Genomic DNA, 22,905 nt, shown 5'->3' on the forward strand with positions numbered 1-22,905 from the left:
ACAGGAAAAATTAGATCCTAATGATTTATTTATGTCTTCATTATAATTATTTTTATTTTTTTATTAGCTGGGATCTACTTCAAGACCTACTTTTTATTATTTCAATCTCTTTTGTGCAAGGTATTCTGATTGTACTCTTTTTGCCAGTACCTCTGAGGGAAGCATCTTCAACTTAGGCCCAAGCAGAGTAAATGTTTAGATGGTCAATTCTTAATAAACACCTGTGCAATGAATACTATATTTTGTGGGTGACTATAAAATTCTTCTATTCCCGTCTTCTGCCTTCAAACCTTTATGGCTGCAAGTTAAGGAGTGTAAGGGCAAGGACCATGGCTTCTTGTGTACTATACTGTTTTTGGCATAAGCTGGGCTTTCAATAAATGTTTAGAGAATGCCTGGGCACCTTATAGCACAAACTATGGAGTCATGATGCCAACAGCCATCACCAAAATGTCCTTCTGTGATTGCCAAGGGCAACAGAAGAGATGGGGACGGTGCCACAAATATCCCAAAGCAAACACTCCCTCATCAGCATGACCTAGGAGAGTGAACACAGGTGTAGAAAAGAAACTATAGTGAAATACTGAAAAGATGTAAGAGGATCTTTGCAAATGTTTTGATTCAATCAGGCTCCTGGAGTGCTGCCATCAATGAGCATGGCATATTAAACACATGACAATTTGCTGCTGCTGTTATTTTTTAAAGTGTTGTTACTGAAAAGGACTAGGGGAAAAGCGAGTATGTTATTTCTCTAAATTTCTGAGATAACTGCTAGTTAACTAAACTTAATCAGTGGGTCCCAAAAACTTTTCTGTAACTGTATAAGATGCTGTTATTTTGTAACACAATGTCTGTCAGGGCATAGGGAGTAAAGTAAGTTTTTGCCTGAATGAAGGCATGAGATAACCTTGAAAAGAGCCTTCTTTATCAGCAAAAACAACAAGGAAGCAGACTCTTGGCTTAGAGCCCTGGAAATCTTTAGACTGTAGAAAGGACAGTTGTTTCTCTCTGAAAATAGATATTTTTTGGGGAAAAATAAGGAGCTGATACCAACGGCTCAAGTAGAAAGCAAATGTTTTGAGAATGACGATGGCAACAAATATACAATTGTGCTTGACACAATGAATGGATATATGGATTGTGATAGGAATTGTATGAGACCCCAATAAAACTATTAAATAAATATTTTTAAAATAGAATTTTTATTCACAACACACACACACACACACAAAGCCATGCCACTGTATCCATTCTGACCCAGACTCCTGAAGAGGTGGGGATCATTCCTTTTCCCTTAAATTAGGCTGACCTGTATGTGTGACCCAAAGAAGATGGTGCAGAAAAGATTATGAGATTTTCAAGGTTAGGTCCCAACTCTGGCACAGTCTGTGTGGGTGCTCAGAAGTGTCATGTGAGAACTGACCACCTGGGGCCCACCATGCTGGAGGAGTTGTAGGTAGGTACTCCCCATTTGTCCAGCTCAGCCTCTAGCCTTACCCACCAAGGGGCCTGATATATGAGTGCAGCGGTCCTTGACCCTCTAAGCCAGCAGTTCTCAACCTGTGGGTCACGACCCTCTCACAGGGGGTCAAATGACCCTCTCACAGGGGTTGCCTAAGATATATTTTTGATGGTCTTAGGAACTGAGACACAGTTCCTCTCTCCATCTCCAGGCGAGTCCGCCCACATGCAGATACTCCCACAGAGGAGTACCTGTGCTACACCATGCTTCAAGACAAAATTTCATTTATTTGTCATTAGAAATAAATATTTCACAATATAATTACATATTGTTTTTGTGATTCATCACTATGCTTTAATTATGTTCAATTTGTAACAATGAAAATACATCTTCCATATCAGATATTTTCAGTAGGATTCATAAAAGTAGCAAAATTACTGTTATGAAGTTACAACGAAAATAATGCTATGGTTGGGGGTCACCACATGAGGAACTGTATGAAAGGGTCCGCGCCATTAGGAAGTTTGAGAACCACTGTTCTAAATAGCATGGAGGGGCCTTTTTCAATGTCTCGTGGGATAGAAGACACTATCAAGCCTTGCCTCATACCCACAAAACGGTATAATGAAAGAAAAATATAATCACAGATGTAGGTGGCTTTAAATCTATGTTTTAGAGATGAGTACTTAAACAACTATATACAGGAGACCAGTGAAGCTTCACTGCAAGTGCAGCATTTACCCAAAGACAAAGTTCGACGTGTCAGGAAAGAAGTAGGAATGGAGACGGGAAACACAGGAGGAAGTGGGTTAAGTGATGCTACATTTGAGCGCTGCAATCAATGAGATGAAAGGAAACCTGTATGAATTGTTGAATATAAAAATAATAACGTGCTCCGTAAGCATTCACTTAATGCGCAGTAAGAAGCTAAACAACAACTACATAAAAAACCACCAAGTAGTGATGGTGTCCCAAAGCAGCAATTGATCCTCTTGACAAAAATTCTGTAAAGTGAGTTTTGTGTGGAAAGAATTAAAATTATATTCTGAATTGTATTTTTAGCTGGGAAGAAAATCCTGTTTACCTGCAAATCAATATCGTTGTCAATACACCGTTCATTCTTCTCTGCCAAAATCTTCCTACAGTTTTCTGACTTGATAAGATTTTCAACTTTGGTTTTATCTTTCACTTCTGCCTCCAAATTCTTCATTGTTTCAGATTCATCTTTTATAGTAACAGTATCAGACATCCTCATTAGTAAAGGTTATTACAGAATTCTACAGGGAACGTGAAACCTTAAAGAGAGAGAGGAAAAGAGAATTAATCCAGTCTGAAACCTATCTTCCGCTTATTCACTGCACAATATTAACAGAGCAAGTACATCCCATGGTCCAGGAATACTGTTACATACACACAGACTGAAGCAAAGCCCCTGCTTGCAGTGGTTTTAAAGTTTGAAGGGTAGAGATATTCCAGTGAAAACTGTTACAACAAAATGAGAAGAGATAAAATCAGGGCGTGTGGGGATTTTGATATATAAATTAATCGTTAAATTTTATAAGAAACATTAATAAATGAGACAGCTAAAGATGACAAAAGTTGGAGAATTATTCATGGAGATTTAGATAACACTGGAATTCTTTTACTCAAAAATGATGTGATTCAGAAAAAGATGCATGGCTCTACACAAAATATTCTTGTGAACTTAGGTTAACAACTTTGTTCGGCAATATGAATAAAGCAATGGAAATTTCTGATATATGTGATCCAGTGTCAGGCGATAGGCTCTACCAGAGGATCTATGAGTAGAATCTACAGGAGTTCAAATACATAAGACATTAACATATTTCATTGCAATGGTTTAAGAAAAGCATTATGTCCTTTATATCAAGTATATACACAGCAGAGATTAAGCCTAAAGGCAGTTGTCATTTTAGGACAGTGATTCTCACAGGGGTCACCCAATTCATAACAGTAGCAAAATGACAGTGATGAAGCAGCAACAAAAATAATTTCATGGTTGGGGTGGGGGTGACCACACCATGAGGAACTGTAAAAAGGGTTGCAGCTTTAGGAGGGTTGAGAACCACTTTCTTAGGAGAACTGTGGCAACAACAAAAGTTGATTTCAATAACTTATTTTGAAATACATGAAAAAAATAAGATGGACGATGGATGGCGGGAGATTCAGAGATTGACAAGGCAAGTGTAGTAAGATATTAATAGTTAAATCAAGGGGGCATTCGTGACAAAGTTATTTGAAGTTTTCTATAACTGTAATGACATTTAATAAGATGCACAAGGGATAACTCAACAATTCTTTTCATAATATATATATTTTGCCAAAAACAATATTTTGCAATTAAACTTCTAAATAGATTTCAAGAAATCAAAAATATATTTGAGAAGTAAAAGAAAACAGAAAAAGCCTTCAATAGATTCTAGAGCCAGAAGCAATTTAAATCGCTAATAAACATGTTTATATTAAATGTACACTATACCGAAGATAATTAATTCACTGTGAAAACAATGTAGTTGCAAATGTAGGGAAGGGAGGCATGATACTTTGGCTCCTTGCTTTTTATATGTAAACTTGGTGGGGGATAGGGGACATTCTTCTGAAATGACTTGAGGAGAATCTTACCTGATGTGTTCTATGGAGTCGGGGATGTGGTGTCCCACAAAAATAAAATAAAATAATCCCAGGTTCCTTTCCACAGGTGTCAACCAGGCTGTCAACGGTACTGAACCATCTGGAATCTGGCAGGAGGAGTCCCATGTCCTTGTTACCACTGGAGAGTCCTGGACTAAAACGGACTGCTTTGAATCACATATACCATCCCTCTCAGTGGCCTAAAATTACAATAAAACAAAACGTTCAAAGAATTACTCGAGGAAAATGATACAATCATCATGATTCAGAATTAAACAAACCACGATGAGTGATTTTATTGTTTAGTCCTAGTTAAGTCAGAACATTTAGCTACAATCAATCCAAGAGTCTACTACTTCTTTGAGCTTCAATAAGTCAACCGAAGCCTGAAGAGTTAACTAGTGGAAGCTGAAAGGAGAGGGCGATGGTATCCAACGAGGTCTGAGTATACAGTTAGTGCTGTACCTTCATTTTATTGTTAAAGAAAAATCAGGTCAGTCCAAGAGCACAACCAGGAATTATGATGCCAAGAACAGTGACGGTGGGCTGGCCTGGCCCTCCTGGTCCCTGGGTCTCCGGACAGCCTAAGAACGATGATTTATAACGTTTTCTTTTGAAGCTATAATTGCATGGATTTAAGAGAAGCCAGTGAGATGCCAGAGTGATTTGTGTTTGGCGACTGAACTAGTGGTTGGTAGTTCAAATCCATCCAGGAGTGTTGTGATAAAAAAAAGGCTGGTTCCATCACGATTCTAGGCAAGACAACCTTACAGAGACAGCGACTGGCACGAGAGGGGGGAATCAGGAGCCAATAATGATGGGTACAAGAGAATAGTCAGTGTTCTAAAATTAGTGGCGAGGAGTATGTAACTTTTCTTGATGTATTTGAACAACTGAATTGTATCTGAGAGTAATTACTGAAATGTGAATGATGGGAAAGCATAAATGTGGGATAGAAGGGGGAAAAACTCCCAAGTATTTACATATATATGTATGTATGAGTGTATACAACAAGGAAGCAGATGGATTTTGGGCTTCTACTTAAATTCTGCCTCTGTACAAGAATGGTTTGTTCTAATAATGTGGCAACGAATGATCACCTTCCTGACATGATTGCTGAAGACAAAAGAGGTACAATAAGCAAATGTAGAGAAGAAAGCTGATGGTGGCCTGCTATCAAAAGAGATAATGCCTGGGGTCTTACAGACTTGTAATTAAACCTGCAGTCATCTAGCAGAGAAGCAACAAAGCCCACATGCAAGGAGCACACCAGTCTATAAGCCTGTGTAATCATGAGATGTCAACGGGGAGTGCTTTCAAAAGTTCAAAAACACACAACCAACTAGATGTGAAGGGATATGGATGCAATTGAGACCCCAAATCCTCCTGTAAGATAATTGGGCAGTCCCTCTCAGAAAGGCCACATGGAAAGGATGGTAAGTCCAGGGTGAGGCATGGCACTGATGAGCCACATAATTATCTGCTATTTAAAAAATTTTTTTCTCCCCTTATTATTAAGGCTACTTTTTGTTTTACCTCATTACTCATGTTATATTTGTATATGTTCATTAGTGTATTTAAGATTGTTTGGTACATGAAAGCCAAGATAGATAACCCTCTAGAAACAGAAGTAATGGTTCCCTGAGGGTACAGGAAGGGGGGTGGGGGTAATAATAGGGAGCCGATGATTGAATAACTCCATTTGATGGGAATGAACAAAATTGTATGTGAATGGATATATTGGACTGTGTAAGATATCAATAAGGCAACTATAATAAAAAAAGTTAAATGAAAAAAATATGCATTAAGTGAGTAAAGGGTGGGGAGAGAAAGATTCCAGCTGAGAAAATGATATGGAGATGGTCTATTCCAACACACAAAGGGGTCACTACGATTTGGCTTCAACTAAATGGCATTGGTTTTTTACCTAACTAAATAATTATTTTCCTATCAATAAAAATAAAACAGCTACAATTCCCAAAGAAAATAAATAGCTGTAGAACGTACTATAATTATGTAGCAAAATAGAAAGTGACATGAATTTAAGCAAAGCAATTGATTACTGTAACACAATTATGATTTTTATTAATAATTTTCTTGGCGGGGTCTTAGAAATCGTATGACTATCCACCATCCAATTGTATTAAGCACATTTGTACATATGCTGCCAAATTTCCAAAACATTCTTTCTACTTGAAGCCTTGGTATCAACTCCTCTTTCTTCCTCTCCCTTCCTCCTACCCCTTTGAATCCTTGATCAATGATATATTATTGTTATTTCCTGTCTCACACTGTCTGTTGTCTCCCATCACCCACATTTCGGTTATTCGACCCCTGGGAGGAGACTATATATCTAACCTTATGATGGGGTCCTCCTTCCTTTCCCCCTCCCCCTTCATCATATTGCTATTCCACTACTGTTCCTGAGAGTCTTATCTGTCCTGAATATCATGTGCTGAGAACTCTTATCTGTAGCCATGTTTGTATTCTGGTCTGGTCACATTTGTAAGGTAGAATTGGGTCATGGCAGGGTGGGGGTGGGGTGGGGTGAAGGAAGCATTCAGGAACTAGAAGAATGATTATGTGTGCTTCATCGGTGCTACACTGCACCCTGGTTGAACCATCCATCCCTTCCTTGTAACTCTCCTGTGGAAGGATGTCCAATTGGACATTGTTTATTTAGTTGCTGGGGTTTTTTTTGTTTGTAATTTTGAACAATAATCATACTCTAGATTAAAACAAAATAAGGTGTAATAAGCCATTTAATGTTTTCAAAGAAATTCACTGTCTGTTAAAAGCAAATATCTGTAAATAGTATAGAATGACTATTTTAAATGACATTTTAAAAATGACAGAATTGTCTTATCTTGTTTTTAAACTTAAACCTATTATACTAGGGCCAGTCAAAAAGTATAGCTAGTTGACTCCAGTTCATACATGCATGTGGTCATTCCAAATAAAACGTTATTTAAACATGTCTCTCATCAGTGGATGGATGCAGACAAGTTCTCTCAGTTATACAACTGTCTCAGTCTCATTAAGGCACCTTCAAAAAATAAAATAAAATCTGTTCTTAACAGTACATTCTCCAGTGAAGTTCAAAGTAGAAAGGGCAGTTCCAAAGGTTGTAACAACTGGATTTTGGGGGGACATTCCACAGCAATCATCTTGCTGGGTTTACTGGAAGGGCACAGGGTCAACTACAGGGGCTTAGGAGGAATGCGCTTCGTTTTGTTTTAGGAGGAATGAGTTTTAAGAGATGAGAAAACTGCATTTGGTGAGAGAAAGTCCAGGAAGGGTAAGCTGTAGAATTTTCTCTTCTTTCTTTGAGTGCAGCCAGGGCTGTCCTATAAACATCTCACTGGGAAACCTTACCCCATCCACTCTGCAGCTTTCATCCTGCTCCTTCAGATTTCTTTTTGTTCCCCAAAATCCAAGAACATTGAAAAGCACGTGACTTGAGCCCCACGTGGAGGCCCCAAGCTGCCATTCTGATGTGGTGCAGTGTAAGCTGCAGGGCAGAGAGCTCTTGGAAGAAGGTTGAGAGAGAGGTATAGGCGTGGATAGGGCTAGGTGGAGGAGATGTCAAGAAACAATAAGACATTTTGATATTTGATATTAGAGTGGTGTCTATGACTTTTTAACACTACGTTTTGATTTACCCTTACATATTTTATTGGGTGCAAGAGAATACCTTAGAGCCAGTAAACAACTCTTAAAAAAAAACAAACTATATAGCTTCTCTATCTTCCGTGGACTATTCCGGTGTCACGAAACAGAATTAGATAAATACAAGGGGCAACACTGCGATCAGATGTAAGCATCAAGAGGTATAATATTAATACTGCGGAGCACGCAGAGCTCTTCAAGCCACGATGATGCACTCAGACAGAATCATTGAGAGCCCTGTATATCGTCACAGTTGTTTTCACTCCTCCATTTTTCTATGTTTAGCTAAAGGAACAGGAAGACAAGTATCATAAACGAAGGCCTAGTTTTTTAAAGCGGCACTCTGTTACATCAGCCTAATCAAAGCCACCCGCCACTTAAATCATCAAATGACTGGATTGAAAAAAAAATCTATGTTAACAGTCAAACAAAAAAAGGCATTCAATATAATTTTAACCAACTACAAAAATAATTTCTTATAAAATGGTAAACACAATGACAGTCCTCACCAAGTACCCTGACTTTTTTGTTATCAAAGACATACTATACTTTTTGTAAAACAAACCAATGATTTAATCGTGAATTGAAAAGCAGCGGCATCATCATTTAAGTAATGAATAAGGTACTGCTAAGGCAACGACAGCAGTGGGCAAAGAAGAAAGGGCACAATCTGTGGAAGTGAAGGCCCTCGAGTTTGAAAGAGAATCAAGTAGAACCTCTCAAGACCTTAGAGACAACCTAGTTCAACCTCCTAATTCAGCATGCAAGTTAGGAGAGCAAGTCAAATGACTTGTCCAAAGTCCTACACCCACTCTGTAGCAGGAGGAGATACTCGCTAACACATCACATTACTTGACAACAGACTAAAGAAAGGTCATGTGTTTGAGAGGACATTTGATGGGGCTTAGCTCTGCCAGTTGTGACTGGGGTCAGTTGCAGAACCTGACAGATTTATTCTGTTCTGAGAAGAGGAGAAAGGTAACGGAGCCAGCACGGTCTCTGCTGGCGCAGGCACTCGGAAACCATTAGCTCTCTTCCTGGCAGACCAGTCCAGGTCGGAGGCTCACCCCTGCAGGCAGTGGCTGGGGAGAAGTCCCATCCTTGAGTGCAGCAGCCTGGCACTTCTTCAGCCTTTCAACACACATGCCCCACAGAGCTCCTAGAGGAGTCAGCCCCAACATCTGCATGCGTATGTGCAGGGGCTGAGGGGGCGTGTGTACCTCAAGAGCCTCCATTTTGAGGCTTCTAATTTTATATTAAAGGCTCACACAAATTTTATCCTTTCCCAAAACACTACAGTGTTTAAATAAAAGCATTTTTCCTATCCAAATTTTCAAGTAAAAGGAATGTTCCAGCCTTTCGGTGACCAGTAAAACTAACAAACAAAACCCTTTTATTGTGGGATAAAGCCTGCCACTCCAGCAGCTACGTGAGCCTGCCCGGGCGTGGGCTTGCCAGCACAGGGATGGACAAGAAATGACTGCAGATGTTTCTACAATGGACAACTGCAGAGGAAGGAAATGCTGGTATGTAGTAAGTGTCTGCTGTCGTTTTGTGTGTCGAGTCAACTAGAATTCACAGGGACTCTATAGGATAGAGCAGAACTGCCCCACAGGAGTAATCTTGACAAAGTGGCGAAGTAGTTACAAATGGGGCTGCTAACCAAAACGGTAGCAGTTCGAAACCACTAGCCACCCTGTAAGAGAAAGAGAAAGCTTTCTGCGCCCAGAGATAGTCTTGGAAACCCACAGGGCATTCCCCCCTGCCCAGTAGCGTTCACTATGAGCTGACATTGACTTGATGGCAGGGAGTTTTGTTTTGTAAACTTTATAGGAGCAGACCACGAGGCCTTTTCCCCAGAGTGGCGTGTGGGTTTATACTACTGCCCTGTCAGTTAAGCAGCCTAGTACTGAACTATTGCTCCACTAGGTTTCCATGTCCTCGCTATTACTGATATATAAAATTTCAGCCTCAGAATCACTGTCAGGCTAAAAGAGGTAAATGCAACTACTTGGAAAACACCTGTCCAGTGGTTACCCTATTATTTACCAGGCACAAGTCGGAGATTGGATTACATACAATTTCGGTACTACCTAAAGACAGAACAAGAAAATGTCTTATGATGGCTGTAGGTTAACAATCTTCAAAAGGCTAAGTATGCACAATACGGCCAGCAATGAATTAACACGCAGAGCCAAAGGAAACAGCAGCAGGTAAGATGAAAGATCATAACCTAAAGAGTGAAGTTATAAAAACACCGACATAATTTTTAAAAATATTGAGCAGTAATCTTTCTCAGGCATAGCACAAATGCCTAGAGCTCTTAAAACGTTTAGCAAAATTTATGAGACTATTAAAATTTATGTATGACAAAATGTACTAGAAACAGATTGACAAATGATATAATAAAAAAGATATTTCCTTCAATAAAGAATGGTCCAAATCGCTACACTACAGGAAGTGCTTACATATATATCAAAGGAGGGGGGGGGTAAGCAATTAAGCTAGGCAAATAAGAGAAATCGGCAATTTAAGAAAGAAATACAAGTAACTATCCCCAACAATGAACACTAACACAGAATTTACCTTGTTTCAGAGACTGTTCTAAAACTTCCCATGTATTTGAAGACACCAAGAAGAGGGGGCAATTTGTATTTAAGGTATGCTTAACTTAAGAGTACCTAAAACACCCAACTCATTACCATGTGGCCATAACTTAGAGCTAATCACTGTGGAATTTTCAGCATTGCCAGGTATTATAAGACTATTCAGCTTCTCTGAATCCTTGCATCTCGTGACCATGAGAAACACGGAACAGTGTGAAGCCTTGAAGCGCACCAATAGTAAACAACTACATACCTTCCTACAGGCAACAAAATAAAGTGGAACTAAGATCAACACGCAGACAGGTAAACACTAGACTATGCTGTCTATGGACTTGTCCAGTTCTAATTAAAAAAAAAAAGAGAATATTTTCAGCAATTAAAACATCCTACTGACCAGGTACAGGAGACTGAAAGATCAAGAATTACTCTGAAGAATAGCTTTTCAATGTTACCATATATACTCGAGTATAAGTCGACCTGAATATCAGCCGAGGCACCTAATTTTACCACAGAAACTGTATTAAAAATATGCTGAAAAAGAACTCAGCTTATACATGCATATATACATTATTAGGCTTACAACCCCCCTTTTCGGGAGAAAACACAAACAAAACCCAGTGCCTCTGGCACTAAAAACTTTTGGAGAGGTCTGCAGGGTGTCTTCAATTCCAACTACGTGGACACTCCACCCTCTCCTCACAGAAGAATGCACTTCAGAGGGCAGCACTGAAGCTACAGCTCTGGGAGAGGGGCATGTCTGATCAGAGTACACAGGAGCAAATGAAAAGGGAAGGAGAGAGTGGAACACACTCTGCCCCACCAAGGCCTGAGGATGATATTCCTGCCCAGAGCAGACAATGCACAGAGAGGACCATAGGGCCAGCCCCACCATGAGACATGACATCCCTCACTGACCCATAGCACTGTGGGAGACAACACTAAAGGCACAGTGCGGGAATTGTGCCCAATCTGACCCTACCACACTGGGGCAAACCGCCAAGGGTGTGCAACAGAGCAGCAAGGAGGGCAAAGCAATGAAGTCCCTGGGGAATATCAAAAATAGACGTGGGGCCAGGGAATGGCACCCCGTCAGACTCAACAGAAAAACATTCCTAAAGGTCAACAAACAGACCTGGAACTATTTATAGGCTTTTCTTTTTTTTTTTTGTCGTTGGGTTTTTTGATGTTGCATTGTTTTGCTCTGTGTTGTTTTTGTGTTTATTATTGTCTCTGCATGTCTATCTAGACAAGATAGGCAGGATAAACAATCCGGAAGAGAAAACAACAGTATCCATGGTTCTGGAGAGGACACAGGAGAGGGGGAGGCAGGGAAAGGAAGTGGGTGTTAACAAAACCAGGGACAGGGAACAAGTGATCTAAAATCAATGGCAAGGAGGGCTTGGGATGTCTGGGGTGGGGCTTGATCAAGGTATAACTGAGAGGAATTACTGAAACCCAAAAGAAGGCTGAACATCATAGTGGGACAAGAGGAAAGTAAAAGGAAATAAAGGAAAGAACTAGGAGGCAAAGGGCATTTATAGAGGCCTAAATAAGTCATATACATATGTAAATATATTTAGATATGATAGGGAAATAGATCTATGTACATATATTTATTTATATGTCAACTGGGCCTCTACTCAAAGACTCCCTCAATGCAAGAACACTTTGTTCTAATAACCTACCATCCCATGATGTTTAGCTTCTTGACACAATCTTTGAAGACAAAATAGGTTCATAAGCAAATGGGGTGAAGAAAGCTGATGGTGCCCGGCTATCAAAAGATATAGCATCTGGGGTCTTAAAGGCTTGATGATAAACAAGCGGGCAACTAGCTGAGAAGCAACGAAGTCCACATGGAAGAAGCACACTGGCCTATGTGATCATGAGGTGTTGATAGGATCAGGTATCAGGCATGAAAGACCCAGAATAAAAAGTCCTATCAATGTGAATGAGGGGAAGCATGGAGTGGAGCCCCAAAGCTCATCTGTAAACAAATGGACATCCCCTTACAGAAGGGTAACAAGGGAGAGATGAGCCAGTCAGGGTGCTATATAGCAATGATGAAACATACAACTTTCCTCTAGTTCTTTAATGCTTTCTCCCGGCCATTATCATGACCCCAATTCTACCTTACAAATCCGGCTAAACCAGAGCATGTACATAGGTACAGATAAGAACTCGAAACACAGGGAATCCAGGACAGATAAGACCCTCAGGACCAATAATGAGAGTAGTGATACCAGGAGTTAAGGGGAAAGTGGGGGGAGAAGGGGGAAACCAGTTACAATGATCTACATATAACCTTCTCCCTGGGGAATGGACAACAGAAAAGTGGGTGAAGGGAGACGTCAGTCATTGCAAGACATGAAAAATAATAATTTATAAACTATCAAGGGTTCATGAGGGAGGGAGGGGAAAATGAGGAGCTGATACCAAGTGCTAAAGTAGAAAGAAAATGTTTTAAAAATGATGTTGACAACAAATGTACAAATGTGTTTGACACAATGGATCCAGTATGGATTGTCATAAGAGTTGTACAAGGCCCCATTGATTAAAAAAAACAGTGGGAAAAAAAAATCACATTACACCCCCGCTCCCCTCCTCACAACTACTAGGCTCACTATCTGACTATGTTCTACAAAATAACAGAAAGTCACAAAAGGTTTTGATTCTTGTAATTTACCCTATTGACTAACACATTATAAAACACCTCATACGCAGGAACAATAGTAAAAACTCGACTAGCCCACTCTTTTTGCATTAATGACGTAAATAAACGCGGAAGCAGGCTATGATGGTTACGGTTATGTGTCACCCTGGCATGGGCCAAGATTCTTAGTGGTCTGGCAGCTACATAATGAGGCGGTCACCTTCCATTTATGATCGGGTATAGTCGCGCTCCGTTTTCCATTATGACCTTGTCTCTGGAACCAAACCACGCTGCTTAGTGAGGAGTGTGTACGTTATCTACTTAGAGAAGCTTTAAAGCTCTAAAACTGGCTAGAGAGAACTGCTTAATGAAGGGAATAGCTATTTCTTCTATCTGGACCTCAAAGCCACATTTTATCAGTAGGACCCAGAGAAGTAAATTCCTTCCTAAAGCAAAACACCAAAGGCATTATCAGTAGTTAGAGAATATCAACCCTGTGCATAGCCTAATCTCATTCATTCTATTCTTTATTAAGATGATTCTTGTCAGGCTCACCACATCTTTGTAGTTCATAGCTAACCAATAAAGGTGAATATCACCAGCAGCATAATTCCTGTTTCTTTATTCAGCCATTCCTGATGCTGCCAATTAATATGCATATGCTTTACATAGTGTGGGGCAGCAGGAGGGTTAACTCTGTGAGAAACTTTTGGTCTTTATGAGATTTAACTAGACTGGTGTAGTTTTACCTTCAACCCTTGGAAATTCTTCCATGTGCCCTTTTCCTTTTCTCTCCCTCTGTACTATGAATATAGTTAAATTTCACGCCCTGGATTTTTCACCGTCCAATCTTATCATTGACTCACAGTGAAAACTCTCTTTGAGGGTCTGGAAAAAGGGTACAAAGCTCCATCACCAGAGTCTCAGCAGAACTGCTGGGCTCCTGGCACATCTGTTTCATCCATCTAAAGGTTTGAGGACTGAATGCCTTTCACCAACTTCGAATCAGGAGATCTAACAGGATCCATTTCCTTCTTATGCCAAAGATCCACTTCCTTTACAGGATACTCATTTAGGTTATAATGGGCAGAAGGACTGCTTCACAATTACCAATGGGCCACCCTTCGCTTTGTGAATGGCTGGCTACATTCTAACATAGAATAACTACCTTCTCTCAAGAAAGCCTGTCCGGGTTATGTTAGGGAAAAGAGGGTGGAAAATATTTTATTTCTCCTCCCAGTCAATCTTTCATGGTCAGTGAAAATGGCTGAACAACAAACTTGAGGTATACTGGTGCTGCCAGTCAGTTACCACCTACCTTCACAGTCTTTAAAAGGGTGTGTAAAATAAAGTGCAAGTAACTTCAGAGGTTGATGATGCTGCCCACCTAGCAGTCTGGAAAATTTCACACTGTCTACTGTTCTTAGGAGGCAGGTATCAGTTCTCTTTCAAGGGCTAAGACCTGTCTGATTAAATTGGCTCAGACTTCTCTGGCTTTGCACAAAATGAACAGATTCAGAGAGTCTGACATCTTTCACTTAAATTTTAAAAATGTCCGTCCTAGCTGATTTTCTAGCTATGTCCACTGCATCTAGTTGTCAGAAATAATACACTTTTTTTTTGCTTCCTTTATGGCAGTCTCCTTGGGAGTTCAAATGAAGAATGCAGTCTTAAATTTTTGCTGCTGTTCATTATCTGTTCAGTGAATCTGTGGCATGGCTAGCACTCTGCAAGTGCTGGGTTAATAAAGCATTCCCTTATTGCTGTCTGGTGATCCATCCATGCAGTGGTCTGACATCTGATAGGTTTGGTCTCAGTCATTGTGTATTTTCAAACTTCCTAAAAAAAACAAAAAACTGCATGTGGTTTGGGTGGAAGTGCCTGCCACTGCTGAAGGAGACCTCATACTTTTCTAAGAAACTAAAAAGAAATGAAAAGAGGCTTGGGTTACACAGGAAAAAGTAACGTCAACATAGTAGTTGAGTCACGATTTAGACACTCCAAGTACTTTCTGGCAGTGTCCATCCAGAGTTTTGCACGTGGCCTCTCAGTTCTTCAGAAGTCCACACATACATCTTAATTAACAAGCCTTGTTTTTTTTTAGGCTTTACATATTTAAGAAGCGTTATAAAACTACACATACACATTTACATAGCAGAACCCCTAAGCAAGTCCACTACCATTGAGTGGATCCTTGACACAGAATTTTCGAGACTGTAAGTCTCTGGGAGCAGCCAGCCTTCCACATCTTTCTTTTACAGAGCATCTGGTGGGTTTAAAATTAGAAGTGTAAGGTCTAACCCACAGTACCACCATAGTGTGTAAATATCTATTTATCTCTACCATTGCCTATAAATCACAATACCGGAACCTATAAACAATCATTGAGCTATAAAAAAACAAATGAACAAAACCTGGATCTCATCAAGTGGGAAGCGGAGGCTGGGGTGGAGAGAGTTTAATTGGGTTTCAGGTCTTCCTCTGGTACAGCGGTTCTCAACCTGTGGGTCTGGACACATTTGGGGGTTGAACGACCCTTTCACAGGGGTCGCCTAAGACCACCAAAAAGTACATAAATATTTCAAAATATATAATTACATATTGTTTTGTGATTAATTACCATGCTTTAATTATGTTTAACTATGTTCAATTTGTAGCAATGAAAATACATCCTGCATATCAGATATTTACATTACGATTCATAACTAGCAAAATCACAGTTATGAAGTAGCAATGAAAATACTGTTATGGTTGGGGGTTACCGTGACATGAGGAACTGTATGAAAGGGTCACGGCATCAGGAAGGTGGAGAACCACTGCTCTAGTTCCTTTGGGATTCGGAAGGCTAGAAACACCTAGTTTGGGGTGTGTGTGTGTGTGACTATATTAATTGTATTCCACAGAAATAATGTATAAAATATATCAAGTATATTAATATGTTTACATGTTATATTACATATATATTAAATCACAATAGGGTTTGGGTGTCCCATGGCAGTCTGGCCGAGAAAATCTATGGAGATGACGATTTTCTTGGTACTATCTTACTGCGGCCACCTGTGCTTCCCATGAGCAGGGGAGTGATTCTCTTGCAGAAGAGGTAATGACGAGGAGATGCAGAGCAACAGAAGCATCAAAAGAACACAGCAACAAGAAGTGCCAAATAATTTCAAAGGAGGGTGACTTGTACATGGGGTTGGGGTGAGGGAGACATGGAACTCAGCTCTTACAGAGATATACTATAGAGATCTTCTTTGTTTTTTGAAGATACTTTATAAATATAACTTGATACTTGCACACTTAATTTTCTTCTCTGATAAAAGCTCTATGCTAGCTATCACGGAATGGTGCTATTTTAGGACGCCATCCGCTTAAATTGCTGTCTGAATCTGCTTTACAAAACAGAATAAAAGTGATATTTTGACAGCTGCTCAATTTGTGATTACATAAACTGGTAAATGCTAAGTGAACTTTTGTTCTTCAGACTATTTTAAATACTCAAGACACCAGCTACACATTTTGAGAAAAACATTTAAAAACCTCAAAAGAAAACAAAACACATACATACAACATCTTTATTTTTGGTACCACCTGTGAATTTACGATTACTTCAAAATAAAAAGCAAAAATATAAGCAAACCCTAACATATTATTATCTATTATAACACATTTGGAAAATACAGAATGGTATTAAAAAGTCCATAGAGGTATAAGAGAATACAAGTTTAATTATAACCTGATGTATAATTATGAAGTAGAGTTTTGTCTTAATGTGCTTAAAAGGCAAAAGTGACGTCTTTCTAAAAACCTGAGGAATTAACCTCAAAAACCATTACTAGATAAATAGGTCCCTTTTTATGACCTAGTAATGGTATTTCTGGAAAACAAAACACTTCAAATGAAGGTTTCATGATGTGATAAACTCAAGCCCATGTATAAATAAGTACCTAAAATTAAAAAAAAAACTGAAGAACAAACAAAAACCCAAGTAATAGGTAAAATCTGCTTATTTGAAATATGGTATTTCATTCTTTACTTAATAGTTCCTTTAGAAAACCTAGGGTTGAACATCAATGAAAATGCAACCAGCAACTATCGCCAATGCAAACTATTTTAAAGTCAAGTGTAGATCTAGGTTCCTACAAAAGCTAAAGAAACCACACGAGAATGAAAATTTGGAGAGCATGTGGATGCATGTCAGCAAAGCTTGAGCAGAAAAGTGGGAGAGGGACCTGGGTGTTCGGTGGGGAAGAACGCAAAGGGCAGAGAAAGGGAGGATGGAAGCAGAAAGCGGGATGAGTGAACACAGGGAGGGAGCCAGGAGAGGGGTCAATTGGGGCAGGGAGGCAGGAGAAGAGACAGCATGTAGAGGAGAAGAAAGGTAAGAAGAAGGAAGGGGAGAGGAGATGGACTTAAAAAACCAAAAGGATGGAGCCAAGAGAAACCGAACAGGGGGGAAGCAAAGGGAGAGGACAGACAGACAGGGGGATGGAGTCAGGCAGATTGTGGAAAGCAATGGAGAAATGGAGGGATGGTAAGACACCCCAAGACACCAGGTAGACAGATGGACAGAAAGGGACCCTGAGAGGAAAAGCTATCAGCGGGGCAAAGGTCTCTGAGGAGACAGGGGATGAAAGGAAAGAGACAAATACTTAGAAAGATATACAGACAGAAAGAAAAAGCCGAGACACAGACAGAAAATGAAAGGGAAGAACAGAAAAGACGAAAGGTACAAAAAAAGAGCAACGTGGAAAATGACAAAAGGATCGACAAGAGCAATGGAAGATGGGCTATTTAATTCCTTCCTTTGAAGTTAATATAAAATTTATCAGAAAGTCTGAAGCTAATAAAAGAACTGATGGGGAAATTCTCCTGGCAGGAGGTTGGAGCAATGCACCTGATAAAAAAATCTGATCTTAATAACCACTATTAATATTTTCAGGAGCATATTACTTATATAGTCGGGAACCAGAAAAGATGAGACAGAGGGAAGTAATTATATTTTCAGCAATGATCAAAGACCCTTTAGCGATTAACCTCCTCTCTCCTCTGAAAAAGCAGTCAGTCGCTTCTTAAAACTAAAATAATTGTTTCAGAATTGGGAAGGGAAGTTGAAAGTCCCATGGCAATTCCAAATGCTATCAACGTTTTCAGATAATCCCAAGCAAAAAGCAAGCACAACTCCCACCTCCCAGCCCAAACATTTTCCATTACACACTAATGGACATGCTTTACTTCACTGTCACTGATATGTTGAGATTCTAGTTTTGAAAATCACATGAAATATAAGTTTTTAGGTTTTCTACACAGAAATCAGGCACTCCTAAAAATTATAGCTTGACTAGCCGTGGCTGTTTCTTCCATATGATATTTGCCTACTGTACTCATAGCAATGACAGACGTAGATTTTGCTCCTTCATAAACACTTTAAAACGATTCCACCCTTTCCCTCAAGACAGGTTGCAAAAAACCAACCTGAGGTTTGAAAATCTAGGTTCTTTGTTTCTTAATTTCTAAGTCTCATTCACACTGTATTTGCTCCACAATGAAAACATTTTAAGATGGAACAAGCCATTCTATACGGTAAGCCTATCTTTTAAACAAGTTTTTTTTTACGGTAAGTCCATCTTATTTTTTTTTTTTTTTTTTTTTTTTTTTTTTTTTTTTTTTTTTTTTTTTTTTTTTTTTTTTTTTTTTTTTTTTTTTTTTAAACATTTTATTAGGGGCTCATACAACACTTATCACAATCCATACATAGACATACATCAATTGTATAAAGCACATCTGTACATATTTTGCCCTAATCATTTTCTTTTTTTTTTTTTTTCTTTTACATTTTATTAGGGACTCCAACAACTCTTACCACAATCCATACATATACATACATCAATTGTACAAAGCACACCCATACACTCCCTGTCCCAATCACTCTCAAGGCATTTGCTCTTCACCTAAGCCCCTTGCATCAGGTCCTCCTTTTTTTCCCCTCCTCCCTCCCTTTTCCCCCCTCCCACATATGCCCTTGGTAATTTATACCTCGTTATTTTGTCATATCTTGCCCTATTCGGGGTCTCCCTTCCCCCCTTCTCTGCTGTCCCTCTCCCAGGGAAGAGGTCACATGTGGCTCCTTGTAATCAGTTTCCCCTTTCCAACCCACTCACCCTCCACTCTCCCAGCATCGTCCCTCACTCCCTTGGTCCTGGAGGTATCATCCACCCTGGATTCCCTGTATCTCCAACCCTCCTATGTACCAGTGTACAGCCTCTGTCCTATCCAGCCCTGCAAGGTAGAATTCGGATCATGGTAGTTGGGGGGAGGAAGCATCCAGGATCTGGGGGAAAGCTGTGTTCTTCATCGATACTACCTCACACCCTAATTAACCCATCTCCTCTCCTAAGCCCCTCTATGAGGGGATCTCCATTGGCTGACACTTGGGCCTTGGGTCTCCACTCTGCACTTCCCCCTTCATTTAATATAATATATATATACACATACATATATACATATACACATAAATACACATACATACACGCACTTATATAATTTTTTTTTGCATGATGCCTTATATCTGGTCCCTTGGGCACCTCGTGATCGCACTGGCCGGTGTGCTTCTTCCATGTGGGCTTATTTGTTTCTGAGCGAGATGGCCGCTTGTTCACCTTCAAGCCTTTAAGACCCCAGACACTATCTCTTTTGATAGCCGGGCACCATCAGCTTTCTTCACCACATTTGCTTATGCACCCATTTGTCTTCAGCGATCCTATCATGGAGGTGTGCAGTCAATGATATGATTTTTTGTTCTTTGATGCCTGGTAACTGATCCCTTTGGGACCACTCGATCACACAGGCTGGTGTGTTCTTCCATGTGGACTTTGTTGCTTCTGAGCTAGATGGCCGCTTGTTTATCTTCAAGCCTTTAAGACCCCAGTCACTATCTCTTTTGATAGCCGGGCACCATCAGCTTTCTTCACCACATTTACTTGTTCACCCATGTAGGCTCCAGCTGTTGTGTCGGGAGAGTGAGCATCATAGAGTTCCAATTTAATAAAAGAAGGTATTCATGCATAGAGGGAGTGTTTGAGTAGAGGCCCAAGGTCCTTCCGCCACCTTAATACTTGATCTATAAATATAGACACAAAGATCTATTCCCCCAACCTCCTATATATATTTGCATGTACATGTCTTTGTCTAGACCTCCATGAATGCCCTTTGACTCCTAGCTCTTTCCTCCATCTCCCTTGACCTTCCTCCTGCCCTACTACCATGCTTCATTGCCACCTGGGCTAGAGTATACCTCTTCTCTAATCAACCTTACCCTTGATCATTTCCCACCAGGCCTGCCACTCCCCCTTCTCTACCCTTTGGGGTCCCATGTTTTTCCCTTGTCCCTGGGTTTGTTAACACCACTTCCTTACCCCCCCTACCCCCCACCCCAAGTCCCCCCGGAACTGTCGGTCCCGTTGTTTTTCCTCCCGATAGTTCATCCAGCCTGTCCTATTCAGACAGACCTGTGGAGTCACTAACATGCACGAAAACTAGACAGAGGAACACAAAGCAACAGTATATAACCGGACAACAAAACAACCAAAACAAACCACTGAAAAAGAACAGAACAAAACAGTTCACAAGAGAAAAGCTTGTAGTTAGTTCAGGGATCTTTGCTGGCCCTTAGGAGCGTTTTCCAGTCCAGTCTGTTGGGGCACCACGCCCTGGCCCCAAAGTCCACTTTCAGCATTCCCTGGGGACCTTGCCACTCCATTCCCTTGCTGTTCCGCTGCACTCCCCCAGTGCATCGCCTCGGTGTGGTGGGATCAGGTCAGGTGCAATTCCCACACTGTGTCTCCGGTGCTGTCCCCTGTATCGCCCTTAGTCACTGAGGGGCATCATGTCTCATAGTAGGGCCAGCCATGTTGTTCTCTCTGTGGACTGGCTGCTCTACTCAGGAACATCATCATCACGGCCTGGTGGGCCAGGCTGTGCTCCACTCTCTCCTCCTGCCCCTTCATCTGCTCCCGTGTGCTCTGGTCAAATATGACCATCTCCCATAGCTGCAGGGTCAATGTCGTCCTTTGGAACAAGTTCTTTTCGGGGGAGGGGCAGGAATCCACTTAATTTATGGTGCTGGGGCCTGCCTCCCAAACCTCTCCACCGGTTCCGTCCTCCACGCCGGGATAATGCATTCACACCTTGCGACACTGGGTTGAAGTCTGGTCCCACTTTCCCTGTGGAGATATAAACAATACCCTCCCCTTGGGTGGATTAATGCCCCATTTCTGTCATGCTGATTGTACTTACCTCAGGGGACTCATGTTGTACCTGTCCCTTTGGGACTGGCTTACCTCGCTTAGCATAATTCCTTCCAGCTCTTCCCATGAAATAACGTGTTTCATGTGCTCATCGGTGCTTTTCAATGCTGCATAATACTCCATTGTGTGTATGTGCCAAAGTTTGCTAATCCACTCGTCTATCGATGGAAACTTAGGCTGTTTCCAAGTCTTTGCTATTGTGAATTGTGCCGCAATAAACATTGGAGCGCATATGACTGGTCGTGTTTTATTTGCTGCTTCAACCGGGTATATGCCCAGTAGAGGGATGGCTGGGTCGTAAGGTAGATCGATTTCCATTTTCTTTAGGTATCGCCAGATTGCTTTCCACAGTGTCTGTACAAATCTGCACGACCACCAGCAGTGGAGGAGGGTTCCTATTTCACCACAGCCCCTCCAACACTTGTTGCTCTCTGATTTACTGATCTGGGCTAGCCTCAGGGGTGTTAGGTGGTATCTCATGGTTGTTTTGATTTGCATTTCTCTTATGGCAAGGGACTTCGAGCACTTTCTCATATATTTATTGGCCATATTGATCTCCTCTCTAGTGAAAGTTCTTCTCATTTCTTTTGCCCACTTCCTTAGGGGGTTAACTGTTTTCCTCTTTTTGCAGGTCATGATGGTGTTGTAGATTTTAGTAATGAGCCCTTTGTCTGACGTGTCATTACTAAAAATCTTCTCCCAGTCTGTGGGTTGCCTTGTCACCCTCTTGGCAAAGTCTTTCGAGGTGCACAGGTGTTTTATTCTTATTAGATCCCATTTGTCGATTTCCAGATCACCTGTGTGTGTCCCCTTCCCTGTTGCAGTGAGCCTATGTGCTCCCTGGGCCAGTGCTCTGAGATTAGTCCCAATTCCTTCCTTAATGGTCCTGATGGTTTGGGGTTTGACTTCTAGATCTGTGATCCACCTTGAGTGTATTCTTGTGCATGGGGTGAGGTAGACGTCTTGTTTCAACTTTCTACATGTGGATATCCATTGTTTCCAGCACCACTTATTAAAGAGGGCATCTGCTTCCCACTTGACGTTTTTGGGGCCCTTGTCGAAGATCAGTTGTCTATATGCTGATGATTTTACTCCTGGGCTTTCTATTCTTTTCCACTGGTCTGAGTGTCTATCATTGTGCCAGTACCATGCTGTTTTGACCACTGTAGCTGTGTAGTAGGCATTAAAATCAGGCAGGGCGAGTCCTCCAATTGTGTCCTTCTTCTTGAGGAGTTCTCTGCTAATTCTGGGTTTCTTCCCTCTCCATATGAAGTTGGTGGTCAGTTTTTCCAATTCTTTGAAGAAGGTTGATGGTAATTGGATTGGTATAGCATTGAACTTGTAGAGTGCTTTAGGAAGAACTGTCATCTTTACTATGTTCAGCCTACCTAACCATGAGCAGGGGAGCTTCATCCATTTGTGAAGGTCACTTTTGGTTTCCTGTAATAGGGTTTTATAATTATGCTTATATAGGTCTTTAGTATTTTTTGTTAAGTATATTCCTAGGTATTTCAGTTTGTTCTTGGCTACTGTGAAGGGTACTTCCCTCTTAATCGC

The 22,905-nt window shown here is 40.7% G+C and overlaps 1 protein-coding gene across 10 annotated transcripts in view; it reads right to left on the reverse strand.

Moving 5' to 3' along the window:
* The window catches only part of R3HDM1 (R3H domain containing 1), a 197,251-nt gene that overhangs the window by 108,057 nt on the left and 66,289 nt on the right, over nucleotides 1-22,905 (reverse strand). For 8 of the 10 annotated variants that reach the window (XM_075530051.1, XM_075530048.1, XM_075530044.1 and 5 more), the window contains exons 1-2: nucleotides 4,106-4,245; nucleotides 2,547-2,757 (exon numbers count right to left, since the gene is read on the reverse strand). The exons of the other annotated variants lie outside the window; for them this stretch is intronic. In XM_075530051.1, the coding sequence (XP_075386166.1) occupies nucleotides 2,547-2,717 (171 nt within the window). In that variant the 5' untranslated portion in view covers nucleotides 2,718-2,757; nucleotides 4,106-4,245. Of the gene's footprint in view, nucleotides 1-2,546; nucleotides 2,758-4,105; nucleotides 4,246-22,905 lie in introns of those variants that run through there. 10 annotated transcript variants of the gene reach the window in all.

The sequence above is a fragment of the Tenrec ecaudatus genome, chromosome 13, assembly GCF_050624435.1.
Source record: "Tenrec ecaudatus isolate mTenEca1 chromosome 13, mTenEca1.hap1, whole genome shotgun sequence".
Classification (NCBI taxonomy): domain Eukaryota; kingdom Metazoa; phylum Chordata; class Mammalia; order Afrosoricida; family Tenrecidae; genus Tenrec; species Tenrec ecaudatus.